Here is a 23,997-nt window from a genome sequence, read left to right as displayed (position 1 = left end):
GATCACTGATAGTGTTTCATGTATCAACCTACTGGTCTCACGACAGTGCCACAGTGCCACATTCACATCCTTCTCTTTCCTTGGCAAGAGGGAGAGGTTCCAGGATTCCAGCTTAGTTATGATCTTCAATCTCAGGTCAGCTGCCCTTGTGTTAAGGTCAGGCTCTGCTGTTACTGAGGCTTGGTACCCAATCTCCGAGTGGGGAGATAATGAAATCTCCCCTCTGACCTGTAGTCCTGGCTTCCCAATGCCATAACATGTTTGTATTTTTGATGAGGTACACTGTAGCTCATCAATTTCAAGTTGCGATTGTAGCCTCTGTTTGCGGATATTGGAACACTGAGCTAGCACTTGTTTCTTGGTAAGTCTGGATGTTGGGTTTCGAATCATCCTCTTTCTGCAGTATTTCTAAGATAGGATCATTCACAAAGACCCATTCCCCATCAACAGGCACAGTAAGTCAACAAAATGTGAAACGTGATGTCATCCATACTCCGACTCCGCCTTTTTCTCTTAGCTTAATAGTTTTTTTAAGTACCTTAGTGAAAGTTGGTCTCAGCAGCTTTGCAAATAGCTTTTAAGATGAAACTCTTAGTTAGGAGGTTTTAGTGACATTTAAAAGTACTCTTAGCGGTAAGATAAGATGTTTTGTGAATACAGGCCCAGGTTTTCATTGAGGATATCTCTGTACTCTCTACTTTGCTCCATTCAGGTTTCCCTCAGCCCTGACCAGTCTCCCAGTCCCTGCTGCTGAAAAACACACCCACAGCATGATGCTGCCACCACCATGCTTCACACACACACACACACACACACACACACACACACACACACACACACACACACACACACACACACACACACACACACACACACACATACACACACACACACACCACTCAGTGCTGTTTCTGCATTCCTGATTCTGTTGGGAGCTTCTGGCGCGGGTTAGGGTTAGCCTGGACTCTGACCTGAGTGGGGACCATAGCATTGAACAGGTAGTGAAGAAACCCTCTAAATGGCTCCACTTTCTGACCATTCTAGGCAGACATGACATACCCTTTAAGGACCACTACAGTGCTGTGGTCAGGCCATGTCTGGAATATGGCAATGTCCTTCTGGTAGTGTGCAATAAAAGCCAGGCAGTATTGCTGAAGAGGGTACAAAAAAGGGCCTTCAGGATCATCTCCAGAGGCTGCACCCCACTGCCCAACTTTATCTCTTCACAGCAGGAGGGAACAGGCAGCCATTCAGCTGGTCAAAGAAATGACACACACACACACACACACAACATCCACTCCCTGATTTGCTCCCTCAGACAAGAGCAGACAATACAGACTGCTAAGGAACCGTAACAATTTTACACAGATCCAATGCAGAACAAACAGGCTGAAAGCAGCAACCACACCAACAGCAGTCAGACTGGACAACTCAAAACTGAATGGAACAAAAAATGGATAGCTGAAGTCTTTGGTGTTTTGTTTGCTTGTTTGTTTTGTGTTTGTGTTGTATATTGCAATTTTGCATGCTTTTTTTTTTTTTACTGGACTTATTTTTCTACGAAGGTTTGAACTTTGAGAGTGTTTAAACAAGAGAGAAAAGTGAGAAAATGTTAATACCTGTCTGAGAGAAGTGTATAAAGTGTGTAGTGAGGGGTTTTACAGCTGACTACTTCGCATATTTCGCCTATTGCGGGTTATTTTTAGAACGTAACTCCCGCAATTAACGAGGGACCACTGTATATGTCTATAGAGATATAGAGATATGTGTGTGTTGCTACATGTACAAGTCTGAGTGCCAATCACAGCTGACGGGTGAACATGTAGCTTAGCAGTGGGGTCTACTGCCATCACTGCCGATTTGCTGATGTGGCAGGGGGACTGACCTACAGGTTTAGTGTAGAGTGTTGGGCGTAAACGTCTTACCTTCTATAGGCGATGTTTTCAGGCGGCGACATATCCCCTGCACATCTCCGTAGGTGTCTCCTATCTTGGCCACAGCCTCACCACTTCTAAGCTCCATCAGGCCCCTCAGTTCCATCACAGTCACACCAAAATCCCCTTCATGGTTGCCCTCAGCCACCGAATTCCCCGGAGGGTGGTCCACTGTGTTGTTGGCCATTCTGGTTTTCTTTATTGCAGTGTTGTATTTCTACTCCTACTTTAAAAATATCTTTTTAAATGTAAGAATTGGTACTAAGATTGATGAACAATGAGTAAGACCAGAAAGTCCTCCTGTAGGTGCTCGAGATATGTGGGTAGTGTAGTTCTCAGAGATGGCACATGTAGGAGATGAACAACTGAGGTTAACTCCTGACCTGCAAGTGCATGTTCTTTTCAGTCACCATGTAAACAGGGATGTAAACATACTCCGCTGACTTCTTCTCTCCAACCAACACTGCAGAAGAAAAAAGGAAGAAAACAGTTTTTTTTAACAACGATGTGTCATGAAATCGGTTTTAGCATCTCTTGGAGTGCTCATCACATGACAAACTATGAGTAGATGCTAATTTTAAAATAGTTCTTGAGCATGGCCTCTATGAAAACCAATTAACAGTAGTCATCTTGCATTATGCACAACCCCCGAAAGTCATCTTGGTGATTACAATCTTAAAGACTAGACTGATCATGGATTAACATGGTTTCTCTGAGATACATGACTGGTTGGTAAATTCAGTTCCAGTTGTTCTAATATGGTTCTGTGTGGTTCCCTGAAGAATCATTAACTACCTAAAGAACCACTTTATTTCCTTTATTTAACAAATGGTTCTTCATTTATCTTAAAAAACATTTCAAAAGAACCAACTGAACCATTGAACCACCAAATACTATTTTGAAAAAGGTTCTTTAGAATATTTTTGGTTAAAGTTCTTTCACCACCAACTCAAATAACTTTTCTTGTTGGATCTTTGAAGCACTTTTGGATGTTCTTTGAACAATAATTTTTGCAAATCAGATCAAAGCCACATTTGGAGGCGGTTTGCAATGCGATTCCAACTGGATTTCTACACACACAACACAACTGAGTCAATATCAGTATAGAGTGCCATTGAGACTTCCCAATGTCACACAAAAAAAGATGAGATTTTCCACTGAACTCCATATCCATTGTATAAAGTAGACCTTAAGCTGTTAGAAATGCATGTTGGTCAAGCTTCTGCACCTTTTATAAATTGACTGCAAGCATAGAAAATACAAGCGAATTGCAAAATGTGTCCACCCTGTCATGGGACAATTTCTAAATAGAGTAAATATGTTCTAATCATATATTGATTACAAAATGTACATTTTCAGAAAGGTATTTGGTCCCTCGTTCAGGAATATATTTTAGTTTCTGGAAAACATCTCTCAAAAATACAGAAATTATGGAAAAATATGTTTGTATATGTAAAATCTGTGAAAGTTGTACTTTCTTTTCTGAATAAACTCTATAAATAAAGGTATCTGGTCAAACTTTGAAATAATACTGTTTGGCCCTAATCTCTTCAGAGCAAAATCACACAAAAGGTTTTGATAACTTGTGAAAATAATAATTTATTCACGTAAAACATGAACATGACGGGGTGGACCTTGGCATGACAGGGTGGAGAATAGTGAAGTGCCTCATATATATTTAAAGGAAACAATGTTATGGTTTTGTCAACAAATGTTTTTTGTTAAAACATGACTTTTTTCACCTACTGTATTTTGAATTGTGCACAGGTAGGCTACTTTTGGAAATGACACTCAACGACAGCAAAAATAAATAAATAAAACCTTCAACTAGAAAAAACAAGATTAATATAAACAAAACAAAAACATGTTGGTCCCTAAATGTAGGCCTACCACAAAAAAACACTGAAAAACTTATAAAACTGTTACAAAACTAGACTTGATGACGGGGTGGACAATGACAGGGTGGACGTTTCTGGCTGAAGTTTGCATTTAATGAGCACATGTTGGGCCATTAGCTAGCAACATGTATCAGTTAGGAAGGTGACTGTGTATACTTTAACAAAAATATTTTGAATTTCTGAAAAGCATTTATATAGATTCATATTTTGCAATGACAGGGTGGACACATTAAGATTGAACACATTCAAGTTCAATCATAAAATGATGAAAATGTCAAAATATAAATGTTGATATGTACTCTCTCTGCAGGAGCTATTCTTCACTCCATTTGTAAAAGACAAATCAGTGGTAGTGATGTCACTGATTACAGCAGGTGGTTTCTTATAGTGGCAGTAACCACCTAATGACGGGGTGGACATCAAATCCAGGGACACATGCAAAACGTTTATTATTATTATGAAATTAGACCATAAATGATCCAATTGACTCATTTTATTCAAGTACTTGATGAGAGCAACAAGAGCATGTAAAAGGTTTGTACATTGTATATCATTTATCTACTTATTACACTCAGTGAAGTTAGTAGAGAGGAGTTTGGGACATGGCAAAATCACATGCATCTAATCATAGAACATTTTTTTAAATATGAAAAACACCCTTTTAAAGATGTATCTCTGTACCAATGTATGTTAAATGTTTGGCCATTTATAATAAACCCTCAGAGTTTTGTTATTTTGCAAATTTTTCATGAAAAGTGAGTGATTTCTGCCCGGGACACCAAATGGTACCCTATATTGATATTGACTCAACTGCAACGTTAGATCCAGAGTGACAGAAGTGCATCAGAGTGGCCGACAAGCATCCATGCTGCTACTAGGAGTGTGGTATTGAAGACAACACAGAGAAAAACAGTCCCTGGACAGATGCTTGATGATGATGGATCTCCATTTCTCATGCTTCCACATTCAAAAACTGTCAGTCTGAACAAGGCCTTATTAGTTCAAGACATCTTCAAGAGACCGCATCACCTCTACTTATGCTGCATTCTGCACAAGTGTTAACTTATCCTCCAGCAGGGTCACAGTCTGAATTTAAAAAAAATAATAGTAAAAACATGTCAAAAGATAGTCTGAAGGAGCACTGACAATAGTTGCAAATATCTAGCACATAAACTTTATTAGCCTTGTGATGAGGACCCTGATACCTGGTGCCGGCTAGTTCTCTCAGTGGGAAAGAGAATGTTTAGACAGCTGATGAATCATGTAAGCACTGAGCTCACATTACCCTGAATGTATGTACCTACAGGCACGTGCTGGCTTTCGTTTGAATCATAATACAACCCTCCGATGACACTTTTTGTTTGTGCCAGATTAGAGGATTGCCACTGTGAAACTGCCTGTTATCTTGAGGCAAAAGATGTAGAAATTATGGGAACGACCACAGTGATCACAGTTTGATGACAACCTTATCTGGTGTGCATAGCAAGCTTCTCCAATTAGAAGGCCATTGTGTTGGAATTTAAACCAGTTCTATAGAGGGGGCTCCACATGGGTCTTGGAGCCTATTGGAACGGATATGCTAATGTGAGATAGGACTCTACTGGGCCAGTGTGTGTGTGTGTCTGTGTGAATGTGTGTCTCTCTGTGTGTGTATTTGTGTGTGTGTGTGTGTGTGTGTGTGTGTGTAAGGGCAAAGTGTCACATTCCACCACATCATCACTGATCACATAAGTGCACATCAAAGCCTGACCTCCATTTTGAACTATTTAGTGATGTGTCATGGAGACCCTAGAGAAGTGGGACATAACACACAGCCTAGATTTCATTTACATGCAATCCCTACACTTCAGTGCTTTCCTCCCTTCCTATGTAAAGATATACACTCAGCCTGAAGCAATTGGTTCTCTTTCACTCTTTCTTATTCAAGCTTTAGCTTAGAGTTAAATTATTTCAGTGTTTAGCCCATTTGTTATTTGCATCTTTATAATTACCCCAATTTTAACCGTTTCTTGCCAACTAGTGAGACTTAGTATGCCAACTTAAACAGCAGTACTGCAGTCAATACATGTCTCGGTGTTGCTTCCTTATTGATAAAGACACATGTTCTCACACATACATGCAACCACTTGCACACACTCACTCTATGCACATTACTTTTAACAAAATGCATTCTATACAATACCAGATTTAAAAAACAAACACACCAACAAAAAAAAAACCTTTTACCATAGTAGAAGCCTTTATGGTGCTATTAAAGTGATACTTCACCCATTTTGAGAATGTGACATTACTTCACTTCCCCCCAGCTGTTGTGTAGCACAGTAGTGGTGCTCTCTTCCTCTTGTTGTTACTGAGTGCTGGATACTGGCTGGATGCTCCAAATGCTAACTGTTAGCCTCCTGCCATTGAAGTGGACCTCTCTTCAGCTAACATTCTTGAAAGCTACCACCTTAATCTACTCAACTTGTTAAATAAACAAAGTTTGAGTTTGATAATGTTTAGCAGAATTTTTACACCCCAATACAGCATTAAAAAAGTTGACTGTTATAAAAAGAAATGCTATATTTCCCCAATTGACCGCCCAGGCGTTTAATATGCAAAATCAACTTGGACCCCAGGCGTTTTTATTTCCCTCCCTGTTAAAGGGGTTTTTTAGGGAGTTGTTCCTCATCCGATGTGAGGGTCTAAGGACAGAGGATGTTGTATTTTTCTGTAAAGCCCTTTGAGACAAATTTGTATTTGTGATTCTGGGCTATACAAATAAATAAAATTGAATTGAATTGAATTGTTTAAAAGAACCAGGCGGCTATTCACTGCAGGCCTTTATTTATTTTTGCACAGACCTGCACCAGGCCATTATTGTGATGACAGTTACTGTCCAACATATTTACAGTCGGCCATTTAAGATTACGGTACACCCTTTTTTTCTAACGTTAGCTAGCTCTCTTATTTTGACAGAAAACGGAAGTGCCGCACAGTTATTGTGCGGCTAACTGTTTACTTCTGCAAAAATAAGGTGAATAGCCTTATTTTGTGTTTACCTCAATATAATGCAAATAATCGCCCCGGCGGTTATTCGAGTGGGCGTTTAATACGCAAAATGGATGCAGACCCCAGGCGTTTATAAGAACCAGACGGCTATTTGTGGCCGGGCGATTAATTGGGGAAATACGGTATGAGCAGTGGAAATGTTTTCCTGTGCAGTCTGAGCTCTCTGCTTGAGGCCTCAATTACACTGGGGGCTGGCAGAAATATGTTTCAGAAATCTGAAATGTTTGTCAAATGTGATTTTAGAGGGGAGCAGAGGAAAAGAAGCTAACCACAACATTACTTGCCAGCTATCTTTGAGCACTACAGAAACAGTTGTTATTTTTTGGCCTCAAACTTGTGTACATGTGTTCGATGAGGAAAACAAGCAATAGCAAACCCAGAAGAGGGTACTTCTCCTTGTCTCTGGTGGCTCCTGCTGCTCTGACGCAGAGTGATGCAGGAAGTGCAGAGTGTACTGGGTCTTTCCATATGTTGATAATGGGAAAAATACATTTATAAACACTAATTTGAGCAAAACTATCTCCTGTGTACACTTGGTATTCATACGTGCATTTTTGTTTCAGAAAGCAACACTTGTAAAGTGATGTCAAACCTTCTTTAAGGATGATTAAAGAATGTCAGTTGGGGCGGAAACCTAATTCAATGGCAGGAGGCTAACAGTTAGCATTTGCAGCATCCAGCCGCTATCTAGCACTAAATAACAATGAAAAGAAGATAGCACCTGTCCAACATAACAGCTGGTTTAGTCTAACCAAAGAACTCAGGGAGAACCCTCACTTTTTTCTGGTGGGAAGACACTGATTAGCCGTCTTTCCACTGTTGTGCCACTCCAGCTAGGGCTATCTTGTGTGAGATGCTGAGACATGCAATGGTCATCATAGAAAATCCATCAGTCAATCAGGTCATACAGTGAGAATTTTTTTTCCTTTCGATGCCACTTTGTGAATTGTGTGCTTTTACTGCTTCATACTGAGACCTCAGTTCTTTCAGTTTTTTCACGGACGCATAACATTGTGCTTTGGATCACCACCACTGGCAGCTCTTTCACCATGTAGCACATAACAACCTCATTTCGGCAAACACCACTGATCCCACTGTGAGGGGTCTGCTTTATTATAAAGACTTTGTGCTGTATACATGCGTAACAAAGAACATCTCATCTTGTCCACATTAACCTGATTTTGTGTGGTGTATGTTTGTGAGTGTGTGTGTTCATACAAATGTCAGAATGTTTGAGCGTTTGTGGAAATGCCACATGAGCATGCTTGGACGGTGTCTCAAACCTAAACTGAACTTTGGCAAATGTCAGCACTGGCCTAAGGGAGGCTAAAGAAGCTGCTAAATGGGATCCCAGTATGCACGCCCCAGTTCAAGGAATACTCAATACCATGTTCATCTCCACACATTCAGTGGTTCCTATGGGTAGCATTTTGTGTTAGCTTAGCATAACGACTTGAAGTCTATGGCAGTTAGCCTGGCTCTGTCAAAGTGGAAAAAAAAATCTTACAGCAACTCCTAAGCATTGATACATTGTGTAAATAAGACAGCTATGGATTTCCCAAAGGTTGATCAAATTTGACCCAGTAAATATAGTGAGTGTGAAGCTTAGGGTCATGTTTGCCTGGTGGTCCAATCGGACCCCAGTGTCAAAATCCATCATTCTCCCAAGTTTCACCCTTAACAAACCAAAAGAGACTCAGGAATTGTGTCTGATGGACAGACAAATGGACGTACAGCCAATCCATAGGCTGCTCCCCAACCTTCAGTTGTGGGGAACAAAAAATCCCAGGAGATCACGCCCCTGTAATTATTTGCATTATGTATTATTATACAAATATTTTTTTTAATGTTACTGAAACAGTACTTGTTAATTAATTAATGTGATTACCAAAATTAAGAAAGAGATAATAAACAAAAGGAAAAGGAAAAACGAAAAGAGGAAGAGGAATTTTAGAAATACTCCTATTCCACTATTAAATCTCCACACTCCTATTAACTAAATAAACATGAATCATTTTGATTTGCTTTAAAAAAAAAAAAAAATGCATGTACATTTCAGTGTCTTTAATATTTTCAGAACTAATACAATGGCCATAACCAATAGAACAGGTTTTCCTGTACATCTGATGAATTGACCAAAGCAAAAAAAACCCCGCTGAAATCATACTGTATGTCTTCACCTAGGTTTGGCTGCTCAGGGATCACACCAGTGCTGAAAAAAGCAAAAGGCCAGTCACAGCAGCAAATCTGTGAAACTGGTACAAGTGTTTTTATACAAATAATTCAAATAATCTGGTCAACTTCTGTCAACCTGGTCAACCTGGCATGTACTATAAAGTAACCCTTTTATTTATTCATTCATTTATCTACACTATATTACCAAAAGTATTCGCTCACCCATTCAAATGATCAGAATCAGGTGTCCTAATCACTTGGCCTGGCCACAGGTGTATAAAATCAAGCACTCAGGCATGCAGACTGTGAAACAAGACATTTGTGAAAGAATGGGCCGCTCTCAGGAGCTCAGTGAATTCCAGCGTGGAACTGTCATAGGATGCCACCTGTGCAACAAATCCAGTCGTGAAATTTCCTCGCTCCTAAATATTCCACAGTCAACTGTCAGCTCTATTATAACAAAATGGAAGCGTTTGGGAACAACAGCAACTCAGCCACGAAGTGGTAGGCCACGTAAAGTGACGGAGAGGGGTCAGCGGATGCTGAAGCGCATAGTGCAAAGAGGTCGCCGACTTTCTGCACAGTCAATTGCTACAGAGCTACAAACTTCATGTGACCTTCAGATTAGCCCAAGTACAGTACGCAGAGAGCTTCATGGAATGGGTTTCCATGGCCGAGCAGCTGCAGCCAAGCCACACATCACCAAGTGCAATGCAAAGCGTCGGATGCAATGGTGTAAAGCACGCCGCCACTGGCCTCTAGAGCAGTGGAGAACGCGTTCTCTGGAGTGATGAATCACGCTTTTCCATCTGGCAATCTGATGGACGAGTCTGGGTTTGGAGGTTGCCAGGAGAACGGTACATTTCAGACTGCATTGTGCCGACTGTGAAATTTGGTGGAGGAGGAATTATGGTGTGGGGTTGTTTTTCAGGAGCTGGGCTTGGCCCCTTAGTTCCAGTGAAAGGAACTTTGAATGCATCAGGATACCAAAACATTTTGGACAATTCCATGCTCCCAACCTTGTGGGAACAGTTTGGAGCGGGCCCCTTCCTCTTCCAACATGACTGTGCACCAGTGCACAAAGCAAGGTCCATAAAGACATGGATGACAGAGTCTGGTGTGGATGAACTTGACTGGCCTGCACAGAGTCCTGACCTGAACCCGATAGAACACCTTTGGGATGAATTAGAGCGGAGACTGAGAGCCAGGCCTTCTCGACCAACATCAGTGTGTGACCTCACCAATGCGCTTTTGGAAGAATGGTCAAAAATTCCTATAAACACTCTCCTCAACCTTGTGGACAGTCTTCCCAGAAGAGTTGAAGCTGTAATAGCTGCAAAAGGTGGACCGACATCATATTGAACTCTATGGGTTAGGAATGGGATGGCACTTCAGTTCATAGTATGAGTAAAGGCAGGTGAGCAAATACTTTTGGTAATATAGTGTATCTATCTATTTATTTATTTATTTCTGACCAACTGGTAGATTACATTTTCACATTCAGTGACTTCTTGTTAAATTCATGCAGCTTGCACTCTCCTGCTATTCATTTTGATTTGATTCTTTCTGATTTCAGATGGAAGAAAGCGATAACCAATGAAGCTAAATACAAACCTAAAACATATTTGTTCTATTTATTTTTTCAATGTGTCTTGAAGCCAGGAGATAGACACCACAGGATTTTTATGACACATTCAAATAAGCTGCTCAGATTTATAACAACACAACTGAAGAAATGAGCAAGCAATTGGTCAAAAGTTACAAGAAAAGGATCGTCAAACTAGCTAAATACATGCACAAAACACACCTCACCTAAAAATCCTTATTTATCTAATTACAGCAAGATAAGAGTGACACCTTTTACACCAACACAACAGGAAAGAAAACTGTGACATGCAGAGTGGGCTCATGGCCTCATGAATATGTCATGAAGTAATCATGACTGTTACTTAGCACTGCTAGATAGCTAAAGATGACCAGCATCAATTAATCATAAAGCTATTCAGACATGGGGATGAGCAGTAATGTCACATTACTGTCACTATGACACACAAAGTCACACTGGCATGCTTTCCTCTGGTGGACCGGCGGTTTTGCCTTGATACCTTGATACTATTACACCTTCAGATAACATCACCCAACAGTTGTCAAAGATTTTCTGAATACAGATGTTATGTGGGTCAGTCCTTTCAGGATTTTACAGAGGTCCCTTGTAATTACTGTGAATGCTTGATTTTGCATTTTGCATCTTATCATTGATGCGTGTCCGCAATTTTCCCAGCTTCCTATTGGATGTTGTTCTATCGATCTGCCATTGTGTGTTACTGGCTGGGAGCTCCACACCCACTGCCCAAAGACTGACGCCCAGAAGAGTCCCGAGCTCAGCAAAACCAGGCAGAGGGAGGGCAGGGTCTCTGCAGAAACACACACTAACACACACTTCTAATGGCTCAGAGGTGATGACTGAGAGGGATTATTTTTGTAGGAGTTTGTACATTGTTTTTAGGAGAATCCTGCTCACTCTGCCTTTAATATAAAAAAAAAAATAATATTACCCACTTATCTGCTGCCTTCCAAACTTAGGTCAGAAGTTGCATTTTGTCTTTTTTTATAATTTGCTCACAAAAATGTTATGTTTGTGAACAAACATGAAAGTGAGTTTTTGTCAGTCTTGTTTATTTTTTGTGGGCCAGAACAACTTTTGTGCAACAAAATGGCCCAAAATGGACACTCCAGAAAGAAGCCCCTGCTATTTGATTGTAAGGGACGGACAACAAACCCTGACATTTACCACTGATGTTTAGGATTTGAAACATTTTCTGCTATCCAAACTCCAGTATAGTTGCTGGAAATATCAGAACATGATGTCACATCACCTATATTTGGTTGGTTGTCCACAGAAAATGCACCAGACACCAAAATTGATCCAGCTGATTTCTGCTGAGTCAAGCGAGCAGGTTTGCTGAGGATTAAAAGTTACTCTCACACGCGTCAGTAGAATGATCCAGTTAGAACAGGACCTCCGTTTTTATTCCTCCTGCCCCCATTTGATTGACTTTGATTATGTGCACCTGTTCCCCTCCACTCAACAAAGAGTAGTGGCAATAACTGTTGGCCTGTCAGCCCGGCAGTACACCTTTCCTATTCTATCATGTAATGCTATCAAGCCGTAACATTAGCTCCAAAGTGGTTGAATGCTAGCGTTGACTGTAGTATAACTGCAGATAACTGGTGATCAGATATGTTGTTTTACCTTGAAATATGGCCCAATGTCCTTCCACATTTTTACTATGCTTTGTTTTCTCAGTTGCTGACCTATAAGGAAGCGGTGAAACCATAATATTTTGTCAGATTCCCTGTGTTTATAAGAAAAGGTTAGAACTTGCCATTTTATGGCAAAATGGCTGCTGTGGGAAGGTCCTCTCATGGAGAAGGGCCAAAAATACCCACATTAAAAAAAAAAAAAAAAAACCTTTTTCTCTGACATTTTCAACTTTAATCTAGTGTTCTCTTTAGTCTTTATTTTACAGTGTTATAAGTGTGTTTTTCATTTAATGAGCACACCTAGCACTTGCAGTGATGATGTATCCCAGAATGCATTTCACACCGACCAGCGCGACTCTGGGACTTTAAACCGCACACCACACTGTTAATGTTACTTTAAAAACTTAAAAAAAAAAAAAAAAAAAAAAAAATCAGGCAGCAAAGCAGCCATGTATATTACCAATATATGATCGGATTATCCAAATAAGACCTTGCTTTGCTTTGCTGTGATGTTTTCAGAGAACTCTCAAGAACAAAATAATACAAAATAAAAAATAATAAATACAAAATAAGCACACCTCCTGTTGTTTATATAAATAAAAGCTTTATTCACAACTAACTGCTAAAATAAATTATAAGCAAGGGTGGCTCTTTTATTTCTTTTATTTATTTCTTACCGTACTTCACCAATTAATTGCCTGGCCGCAAATAGCCGCCTGGTTCTTTTAAACGCCTGGGGTCTGCATCCATTTTGCGTATTAAACACCCACCCTAATAACTGCCGGGGCAATTATTTGCATTATATTGAGGTAACCCAAAATAAGGCGATTCACCTTATTTTTGCAGCAGTAAACAGTTAGCCACACAATAACTGTGCAGCGCTTCCGTTTTCTGTCAAAATAAGAGAGCTAGCTAACATTAGAAAAAAAGGGTGTACCGTAATCTTAAATGGCCGACTGTAAATATGTTGGACAGTAACTGTCATCACAATAATGGCCTGGTGCAGGTCTGTGCAAAAATAAATAAAGGCCTGCAGTGAATAGCCGCCTGGTTCTTTAAACGCCTGGGGTCCAAGTTGATTTTGCGTATTAAACACCCGGGCCATTAATTGGTGAAATACGGTATTTATTTATTTCTTTTTTTCACCTGACTTCTAACTCACTCACTGACAGCTAACTCCACACAGTAGTTTCAATAAGTTGGCTGGCTGCCAGTATATGAATGTGATGTGAGCAGCTGAGAGCAGAGAATCATTCGCTTCAATCTGAAATTTCAATCATTCACAATATCACAACGCTGACATGGCATTAATAAATGACACATTTGTACAGGCATTGCTGTCGGCTGGTGTCAGGACCGCCCACCATCACACAGGCTGGGTTGATGCTACACATTCTGGGGAAGTTGAGTCCAACCTGAAGCTCACCTTGCATCCACAAAAAATCCTGTCAATCAGGCATTTCTTGCATCCACAAAATCCACAAACACTGCAGCTGGAATGCACTGCAAAGTCAACTTGACATCATGCTGAGTATCAACAGCACGTTAGTGGGTGATTCCTAACACAGTTGGGCTGTAGCTGGCCTAGCTAACATTAGCTACTATCACTGACTCTTAGCGAGTCTTTTACTGTGAGTGGGCAGTTCCACCATGGAAGTGGAAACAGCCAACAGAGAGCTCCAATACACCAGCACTTCATTTGGACAAATCAAGCAAATCTTCAGAGAGTAACGGGGAAGGGACACTCCTCACCTACAGCATCAAATTGTGATTTAGATTGATAAACCAGCTGGACTTTTACCTAAAAATATTGTTTAATGCAGTTTTCTGTCATAAAAGAATATTAAAAACCTATTTCAAAGACAACAGAGGCTACTACGCACACATGATCTATTACACATCTCACACACACACATACAGTTTGTGAACCAGATAATCAAAATGGCACACCACACCTTTTAGTCCAAAGGTGAGCATTCCACTGTACAGACCTTAATGACACACCTTTTGACACACACACATCCACACACACACTTGTTAAGCTTCTCATGTGACCAGCAGTGTATGGCAGTTATGCTTTAACAAGAGTTAGAGTTAACAATCATAGACTCACACATACTAGACGACACATCTCACCCGTGTAGGTGTTATGCCACTTCTTTAACACACCACTTACACCATAATTAACGCTACACATCTATTCTGAGAGAGAGGGAGAGAGCAAAGGAGGAAGAATAGGGGATATGAAACTGTTTACTCTGACTAGGAAATTACATGAAAACACATGAGAACCTGGAAGTCGTCAAACATATTTTTACAATTTGAGAAATATGGTTTTGAAATACTCTTTAGAAAATGAAGCAAATTTATTTTCTTTCAAAAAGGGAATGAGCCAATTAATAAGAGAGATAGCACCAAAAAAGAAAGAAAATTCCAAAAATAACGGTAAACAAAAATAAGTAAAAGTTTTAAAAATTACAAGAAAACTATATTTACACTTAAAAGAAAACTATTTATAATTATATATTTTAATACTAATTACATTACCCATACATTTTGTTTAAAAACAATTACCAAAAAATTTTAACAATAAATAAATAAATACATAAATATTCATACAGGATGCAAATCTCTGAAGTTAAATCAGTAATAAATTAAATGGCAAATGCAAATATTAAATTGGAATATTCTTTTTGAGCTAAATTTAACCTATTCAAGTGTCAAAAATTAAGTTCAATGATAGGACTGGAGTGTTTACACATTCAATTTCCATTTTTATTGTGCATGACAGATGTTTCCATAAAGCTGAATCATATTTGTTACTGTCTGGTGGCCAGATTAATAGAAAGTTACTATTTGTTCTGTTTATACTTAGCAAGCAGACTCTTGCTACATGGTATGTGGTTAAATAAATAAATAAATAAATAAATAAATAAAGATTTTAAAATGTTTTCAAGGGATCACCTTCAGACTCCAGGTCCAAGTACATGCAAGAGAAGAGCATGTCCCTACAGGGAGTGGCAGAGGAGCACACTCTTTTTAAATGTAATCACATTTATGCTGTGTGTGTATGTATGAGTCTATCTAGGCCAATGTAATAGCTATTGGCTCTCCTGGCTGGAGCTGGTTCCCCCAGACAGAGATAAGTCAGTTTGTTCTGCTCTGGGTTTTCAAGTAATACACACACACACACACACACACACACACACACACACACACACACACACAGCTGTAGGGCTGCTGGCAGCATGGCAACTGCAGCATAATTTCATCTGGAGTCAATAACAAATAGATAAGGAAAAAGCCCAGGCATATTGTCATATATATACACATACACACACACACACACACACACACACAGAAACACAGTGCTGGGTGCACTCTTGGTTGTCTGATGCCTGGCTCTATTGATTTTATTTTGATCATTATTATGAACCCTCTGGCACACTGAAGGCAGAAAAACAGTTATTGATTGGGGATAGAGAGGATGTTGTTACATTGTTCATTTCTATCAGTTGTGTCCTGTGGTTTGGAGATTTTAGCTGATAAGAGAAAAAAGGAGAGAGCATGTAAGTTCAGAAAGGCGGACAAAGAGAGAGCGACAGTCAAAGAAAAGGGAGCACGAACGACGGCTGAATTGCATGGTTTATTATTATTGTTGTTCAAACGCTGGATTTCAGAGCAGAGGTTTAGCGTCCCGTGATGGTCCAAAGGCTATTTCAAAGGTGTGCCACCTCGACAAGAACAAAACTGAAGGAAACACTGAAACATGGAATGTATTGGCATGAAAATGGTCTGTTTTAAATGCCTCAAAGGGTTAAAGGTGTCAAAAGGTCTCCTCAACATTTAAGCACAGCTATTGTGACAATAATTTATAATATTATGTGGTCATTTCTTGCACATTTGAAAGAAACCAAGTGAATTGGCCAGGGTGGCCTTTTAATTTAATTTTGAAAATTTTAATTTCACCCTTAGATAATGCATTTGTATTTTGTCTAAATTAGTGATAAAAGGAATGGTAACAACACAGGTTTATATTAGCATTTATGAATATATTTTCTGATTCATGGTGTGCTTACATATTTCCTGATGTTAAGATTAGGTTTGTTTATTTTTCATCCAGCTTTTGGCCTTTAAAGGCCTGTTTAGCGTGCAGCCACCAACTTGTCTCTCTTAGCAGATGTTTTGATTAGATATAAAAAAAAAGAAAAACAGTGGCACGTAGAAACTTCATATTTTTGTCAATAGGTCCTTAAACATCTGAAGCTAGGTTTTTGCACCTTACGGCATTATGATATTTTTACAAATGGCATAAAGCTGATGTGGTGTCCACAGGCATTGCCACCAGTAGCTTGGTTCCACTGTATTAGTTCTGAAGAGACATACCAGTTTCTAAGCCTCCCAGAAGAAGTTTTACAGATAAACCCAGGGTCTTCATTATTTAGTATTATTCTTGAGTGCTATCTTTATCATCCACCAAGATCTGAGAATTCCTGAAAGTCAATAGCTGTGATAAGACGGGGTTTAAAGGGCTCAGTTTTCTAAAATAATTCAGGGTGAGCATTCTCCTAGAGTAACGTGATTATCGCAACCAACCAACTGGAGTGAAAGAAGCTTGCTTGTTGGAACTGGTGCTGCAACAACATGTCTGCAAATGTTCTCATAGCTACCACTGGTGTAGAGCTTACTTGCTAAAACCTTTTGCAGGCTTGTGGTAGTAGAGCTGATGTGAGAAAGTCAATGACGTTGCCAGGCCTCGCCTCTTCTTCTCCTCTCATATAATCCTTGGTGTGCCGTGCCAACAAGGTACGATGTTGAGGCTAGCACATGCTAGCACAGGACAACACACGTCACCAACAGGCCTCTGTCTGCACAGAAAACACCTCAGATGCTCAGTTTCATGATGTTTTCTACAGTCATGTTTTCTCTAGCCTAGTCATTCAAATGACAATAAAAACAAATGAACAAACACACATTTTAGTGCAGCATCCCTTTAAAGAAACACAAATCCAAGGAAAAGGAGGTAGAAGGTGGGTGGGTGTGTGTGTGTGTGTGTGTGTGTGTGTGTGTGTGTGTGTGTGTGTGTGTGGGGCCAAAAAAGGCCAAAAGCTGGATGAAAAATAAACAAACCTAATCTTAACATCAGGAAATATGTAAGCACACCATGAATCAGAAAATATATTCATAAATGCTAATATAAACCTGTGTTGTTACCATTCCTTTTATCACTAATTTAGACAAAATACAAATGCATTATCTAAGGGTGAAATTAAAATTTTCAAAATTAAATTAAAAGGCCACCCTGGCCAATTCACTTGGTTTCTTTCAAATGTGCAAGAAATGACCACATAATATTATAAATTATTGTCACAATAGCTGTGCTTAAATGTTGAGGAGACCTTTTGACACCTTTAACCCTTTGAGGCATTTAAAACAGACCATTTTCATGCCAATACATTCCATGCTCACTGCTAACAGGCTGATGTACACACACGGTGCTGAGGAACAGAGACAGAGGCAGGTCCAGGGGTTGTGGGCCCAGTGACAGGACAATCAAAGTGGATATATTGTTGGCTGGTGATGGGCAATCTGAGCAACAGAGGGAAGAGGAAACGATGGATAAAAGCCTCTTTGTTCATTTGGCCATCTCTTTATACCCTCTCTCACACAAACACACATTCATAACTAGTGGAATCAGAATTAGGCTTCCACTGATGAGGCTTTTTGAAGGGGGATACCAATATTTTTGGCTAACTGAGCTTGTTGAGCTTAACTGAATCATGTTCAAGCTCCACTTCACTGTTTTTGAGTAGAGACTAAGGCTAAAGCCAGAACAGTTTACTGTGTCACAGTAAGCTCCATTTGGAAACACATCCACCACACCCCCCATGTGATCATGTCCAAAATGTCCGAATGTCCTCTGGTTCTCTCCTGGTTGTTATATATCAAAATCTTTAATGTTAACACATAGAAATAAAGCAACAAAATCTGATCTTGGTACTTTTCGTTGACAGGCTACCTGGGGCATTAGTAATAACAAATCCTATTTTGCCTTTTGATTGACTATACAGTTATAAATGTTGACTATACAGTGGACATTTAGAACCTGCTTTCCTGTAGCATACAATGAGAAGAGAGGTGAAGATAAGTTACCTTGCTATAAAATTTTGGGATAATTTCATGGCAGTCTTCTGGTAATTTGATTTTAGATGTTAATTGTGATCACTCTAAATGTAGCTTTTTGTATTTTTTTGAGAAATTTGTGAGCATTTTTTTTTCTTTGCTAATTTTCTGGTCAGATTCTTGTAGTCTCCCCTGCTTTTGATATAAATGTCAGAATAAAGCAGAGCAACTTTTTGAACATGTCACAGAAGCTTTTGGTGTCCCCGTACTGGCTCTAAGACTCATGGAAGAAACAAACACATCAAGAATATCTGATGTGTTAGCATTAGATTTAGCATCATTGATAATCACTTTCTTCCATATGTAATCAAAACCAGCCAAAAATCATGATTATCAAAGAATGATACTGAAATGAAATTGAATCCAAATGTGTAGCAACAGAGTGGTGGCACTCTTTCAGTTGGCTTCAGTTAGACTGTAAGCATTTTTCAAGAGGTTGATTGACATGAAGTGTGATCTACCTACTGCTCAAAATAAATACACACATAAATATTAAAAGGGTTAAGATATTATACACATATTATACACACATACTATACACTGTACACAGACACATACAGATACACAGACGGACAGAGAGAGAGAGAGAGACACACACACACACACACTTTCAGGTCATGAAAAGAAAACGTTTTATTATCTACTCTCCTTTCATTGAATCTTCCATTTAATGCTGCCTCTAGTCATCTCCCTTGTTTCTTCTATCTCCCTCCCTCTCTCTGCCTCTGCAGACACACCTGCCTTGCATACTAAAGCAGCAGACTGCACCGCCCTTCTGTGGTAACACACACACACACACACACACACACAAAGAATCCATCCCACCTAGCAAACTTGCTGGTAGCCACACCCTCAACACATAAAGGAACTTTTCTTGATATATGCAGCAACAGATCCATCAGACTAGAGCTGCAAAATATGGACACCACCTTGGATAACCTATTTCAAACATGGCACCTATTTAGGTGCATGTAAAATAGCTTGATTCCAAGAAAGAGTGTGATGTGTCTAGACAAGGATGCAGCTGTTGCTGCTGCTGCGTGTGTGTGTGTGTGTGTGTGTGTGTGTGTTAGTGAGAAAGAGAGCATAGGAGCAAGAGAGCGAGAGAGAGAAGCCTGGAATGCAGGAGACCACACCCATATCTGCAGTCATGTGACTCAAGTGGAAAAAGGAAATCCCCACCACTGCAAGGACAGCGGGAGAAGCTGAGAGTGAAATCATGAGATTGCGAGAGGGGCAGAGAGACAGTGAGAGAGAGAGAGAGAGAGAGAGAGAGAGGGAGAGACAGGAAGAGATTGGTTGAGGTGGTTTTGCATACAAAAAAGGAAAGGCATCACACCATCTCTTTCACCCACACTGCTATTGCCACACATCTATTTATATCTAACAGTTAACATAGAACACTGAACATAAACAGCAATCACATTTCACATGTGCACGGTCAAGCAAAAACAAATACACACACATTCCTGACGGTATGTGTGCTGCATCCTTTGCAAGTGTCTTGTCTTATCGTCAGTGAGGTATTACATTCACCAAACTTCACAGTCTTAAAGGGGTATCTCACCCATTTTGAAAACCGCGACATTACTTCACTTCCGAGCAGCTGTTACTAAGGACAGCAGTGCTGCTATCAATTCAGTTCAGTTCAATTCAATTCACCGGGGCTTTATTGGCATGACATTTGGATGAAAACATGTTGCCAAAGCAAATATTCCTTTCAATTTAATGACTGTCGAGTATTTTAAACCTGCAGTGGAATAAGAGTCACAAATGATTGTCTGTGTTTCCTTCTGTTTCTTGGCTTTATATTGTAGTTCCATACAGTGTAGTTATTTTTGTGCACTGAAAGATTGTGTGATTACATTCTCTCTAATTATCTTTGCCAAAAAGGAAATGATTTTTCCCTGTCAGTTTGTCGGTCTAAATCAAATAATTGTGATATGAAATGGATGTGACTAACCAAAAAAAGGGGTGGAACTTCAAAATGGATTCATGTAATATCACAAAAGCTGGTGGAAGGCACCTGGATAGTGCAGAAGTAAAAGACTTGCATATCACTGCAGCACCACTGTGGCTTAGCAAGGCATCAGGATGCAGAGGGGGCATGTGGAAGTCTCCACAGGGCGTTTTCACAGTGGGCTCCGAGGACCCCCCAGGATTCAGGTTAGTGTGCGTATGAGTGATTATTTTAACATGTTTAACGATGAGAATTTAAACACAAGATTAAATTAAATATTAAATATTATACTGTTAATTGTTAAATCATATTATTTAAAAATGTGTGTAAATGTGTGTGTGTGCATATCGGGGTCCCTAGGACAAAATCAGTTTCAGTAGAGTCTGCTGTGGCTTCATGAAAGTTATACTAGCTCATACCAACAGCAGCACTCTCATGACTGGGACAACACAAACACAGGAAGGGAACTGAAGATAATTCGGCTGGGGAGGAACCAAAAAATTGTTTGTCACAAGCCAAAGAGGAACTAATTAAGCTTTCATGCTCATTACTACCACACCCTCTTGCAGCTAATCATGGCCTGTCACAAAAGGTGCATACCTTCCTAACATTTCATGTTTCATGAACTGAATTGAGAGGACTGCGACTGAATTCTCAAGTGCCGCTTTTTTTTTTTTTTTTTTTGGGACAGAGAGATGGAAGATCATATTAAGCTAAACTGGCAAAAGATAATGGTTCTGAGTAGAAATAAAAGAAAACTATAAACACTGACTATCCTCTCATGGTGTGAATTGATTTTAAGAGCCACTGTAACTTTTCAAGCAGCAGCCCATCATATGAATAATGACAAATTAGTGATGGAAAACAGAATAGACCATGACCTGACCTGCTCATTGCTCCTTTATCAAAGCAATTTTTCTCAAGACTTTCCTTGGCAGGGTTGTGCATAATTATTATTAATATTTGGTGTCTAAATTATATAATTGCAATATGTTTAATACCAAAAAATATAAGAATTCAGTGTTTCCCAAGAAATGTGTCAGGTTAGCAGATAAAAAAAAAAAATCATATTTATGTTACTATCTCAGAATTGTAAGATAATAATTTGATTAATAAAAAAAAAAGTAAAACAAAAACAAGGAAGAATTGTCTTTTTCAATGAAATCTTTTCTCAGAAATGAGATAATAATGTCATTAATTCAGAAAAACAGGCAGATTTTTTATTTCCTGAGTGAATGCATGGCGCCTCTGTAATACCTTATCATATCTATTATTTACCATTATCTGCATCCTAATTTGAACATGGAAACTCTGGAAAAGCCCAAGTAAAAGGGCTCCTTCTGTGTGTGTGTCCATCCTGTGGAATGATGCTTTATAGCTCTGGTAAAAAAAAATGGTCCTTGACTGGGAACACACACACACACACACACACACACACACACACACACACACACACACACACACACACAGAGTTACTGCTGTGGTTTAAGTAGCAACCTCATTCTCGGGATTCCTGACTCATTTTCAAGTGGATGAATGGATAGCTTTACAAAGCCTGACCATGTTGTAATGCTTTACAGTCTATTGCATAATGCGGCGTGTGCATGTGTGTGTTCATGTGCAGATTTCATTATGAGCTTGTTGCAGTGGAAAATGGTGCTGAAACTGAACTGTCTCCATTTCTCCATTTGATCCCTTCCTTCCGTATTTGCTGCTCACCACCATCCTCCTTTTGTCTTTAGTCTTTCTGTCCCCGGAGCACAAGACTAAACTGTGCGATGCAGGTTATGTTCCCTCTGTGCAATGTGTGGGTGTATGTGTGTGTGTGTGTGTGTGTGTGTGTGTGTCTGGCTGGCTGTTCAGAGACACTCCCAGTGGTGTGTGGGACCAAGCTGGCTTTGGAAATTATTCCATGCTGTCTAATGCATAATAAGAAAGACAGCACAGAAAAAGAGGGAGGAAATAGAGGGGGAGAAAGAGAAAGGAAAAACCGAGAAAGAGACAAGAACAACTGAAAAAATGTCAAAAAGAAAATGAAGGAGACAGGAGCAAAAAAGAACAGAGAGAGAATGTGTTTGCTAGACGACTGAAGGAGAGAGCAGAGAAGATGGAGTTGAGCAAAACAAAGCAGGAAGGTCTCTGAAGTGGGAGGGCATCCAATGTTGAGAGGTGAAATAATCCTGTTTACACCCTTTGAAAGCTTTCCGATGGAGCTCTTAAGCTCATGCTTTTCCATTACCCCATACCTCTTGTCCATATTGATTATACACCGAGTATCAAAAGTAAATCATCTGCTGCTTTCTTTAGACAGGATCACATTGTGTGTCTCTGTGTGTGTCTCTGTGGTTCAAATCCTGAGAATGTTGCTGCATGGGCAAACTGAGCAAGTGACACTTTCCCCTCTCTTAACAACTGTTACTGAAGTGCTCTTGAGCAAAGCACTGAGGACCTGAATGCTCCGGTGGGCAACAGTAGAACAGGAGACTATGGGCATCTACAGGTACTTTTCAACTTCTCAATGGGGGTTAAAGGCCCCTTCCAGATGTATTCCAATTCCTCCTGAAAAGTTACTGTTTTATTTGGTATTCCACAACAAATGTTTAATAAACTACTGAAAATAGCTTGCAAGCACTTCCACTTCCTAATTCATTTTCTTACTGAGTCTGGGAGAATCTATGAATACGTAAAGCAGCTACTAAACACTGTGCCTCATCCTGTGATGGCAACAGGCAGCACTTGCTCAGACTGATTTTGAAGAAGAGTCTGCTGGTATTTCTCAATGTGTTTATATTGTTGTCAGCCTGCGACTGTCAACTGTAACACTGGCTAGCATCGTGCACTGTAACGTTAGCTATGGTAACTGAAGGGATGTCTAGTTTGTGTTGGTCATGGCTTTGATTTGAACATTTGTTTGGCAGGAGACTTGCATAAGTTCAAGTTCACACCACTCACCAGTACTGGCCGTCTGTGTGACAGCAGCATTTTGGCAATGGCTGCCATTCATCTGCAGTCCACAAGGGACAGCATTTTGCCTTAGAAATACGACCACTCCGATTCAGTATTGGTATGGGGTGCAACTGATGTCATTTATGTATCGGATGTCGGCCTGACGTCACTGATTCTCCTCGTGGACCCACAATCAGTCTCTGCTGTTAGCCTATTTTAACAATGCAAATTCAAGCCCATAGCCAACATGTACAAGAACACGTCTACAAAGTTACCCAGCGTCCCGCTTCCCTAACATCCCCTCCCTACCCGGATTTTGCCAGTTGCACATGACGCTAAGTGACAAGACGCTACCTGAGGCTACTTCAAAACACGTTTGCTGCCAAAACAAACCTGTTGCTAGTATGGAGATATTTTAGTCTCAAGGGCCCGAAGAGTGACACAGCAACCTGTCGCTTTTATAATATTACAAATTTTCAAAACCAGCTACAAAAGTACCATGTGAAAGAGCACAAGGAGTTTACACGAGACAGCAAAAAGAGAAAGACAAACTGAAACAGCAGACGCTCACATAAGCAATCCAGAA

At 39.8% G+C, this 23,997-nt stretch overlaps 1 protein-coding gene across 4 annotated transcripts in view; it reads right to left on the bottom strand.

The window, feature by feature from the left end:
• The window catches only part of atp2b4 (ATPase plasma membrane Ca2+ transporting 4), a 146,536-nt gene that overhangs the window by 89,313 nt on the left and 33,226 nt on the right, over nucleotides 1-23,997 (bottom strand). For 3 of the 4 annotated variants that reach the window (XM_030051193.1, XM_030051190.1, XM_030051192.1), the window contains exon 2: nucleotides 1,926-2,397. In XM_030051193.1, the coding sequence (XP_029907053.1) occupies nucleotides 1,926-2,121 (196 nt within the window). In that variant the 5' untranslated portion in view covers nucleotides 2,122-2,397. Of the gene's footprint in view, nucleotides 1-1,925; nucleotides 2,398-17,010; nucleotides 17,172-23,997 lie in introns of those variants that run through there. The other variant, XM_030051191.1, reaches the window with a different exon arrangement.

This window comes from Myripristis murdjan, chromosome 5, assembly GCF_902150065.1.
Source record: "Myripristis murdjan chromosome 5, fMyrMur1.1, whole genome shotgun sequence".
Lineage (NCBI taxonomy): Eukaryota > Metazoa > Chordata > Actinopteri > Holocentriformes > Holocentridae > Myripristis > Myripristis murdjan.
This window is presented reverse-complemented; position numbering and strand designations above follow the sequence as displayed.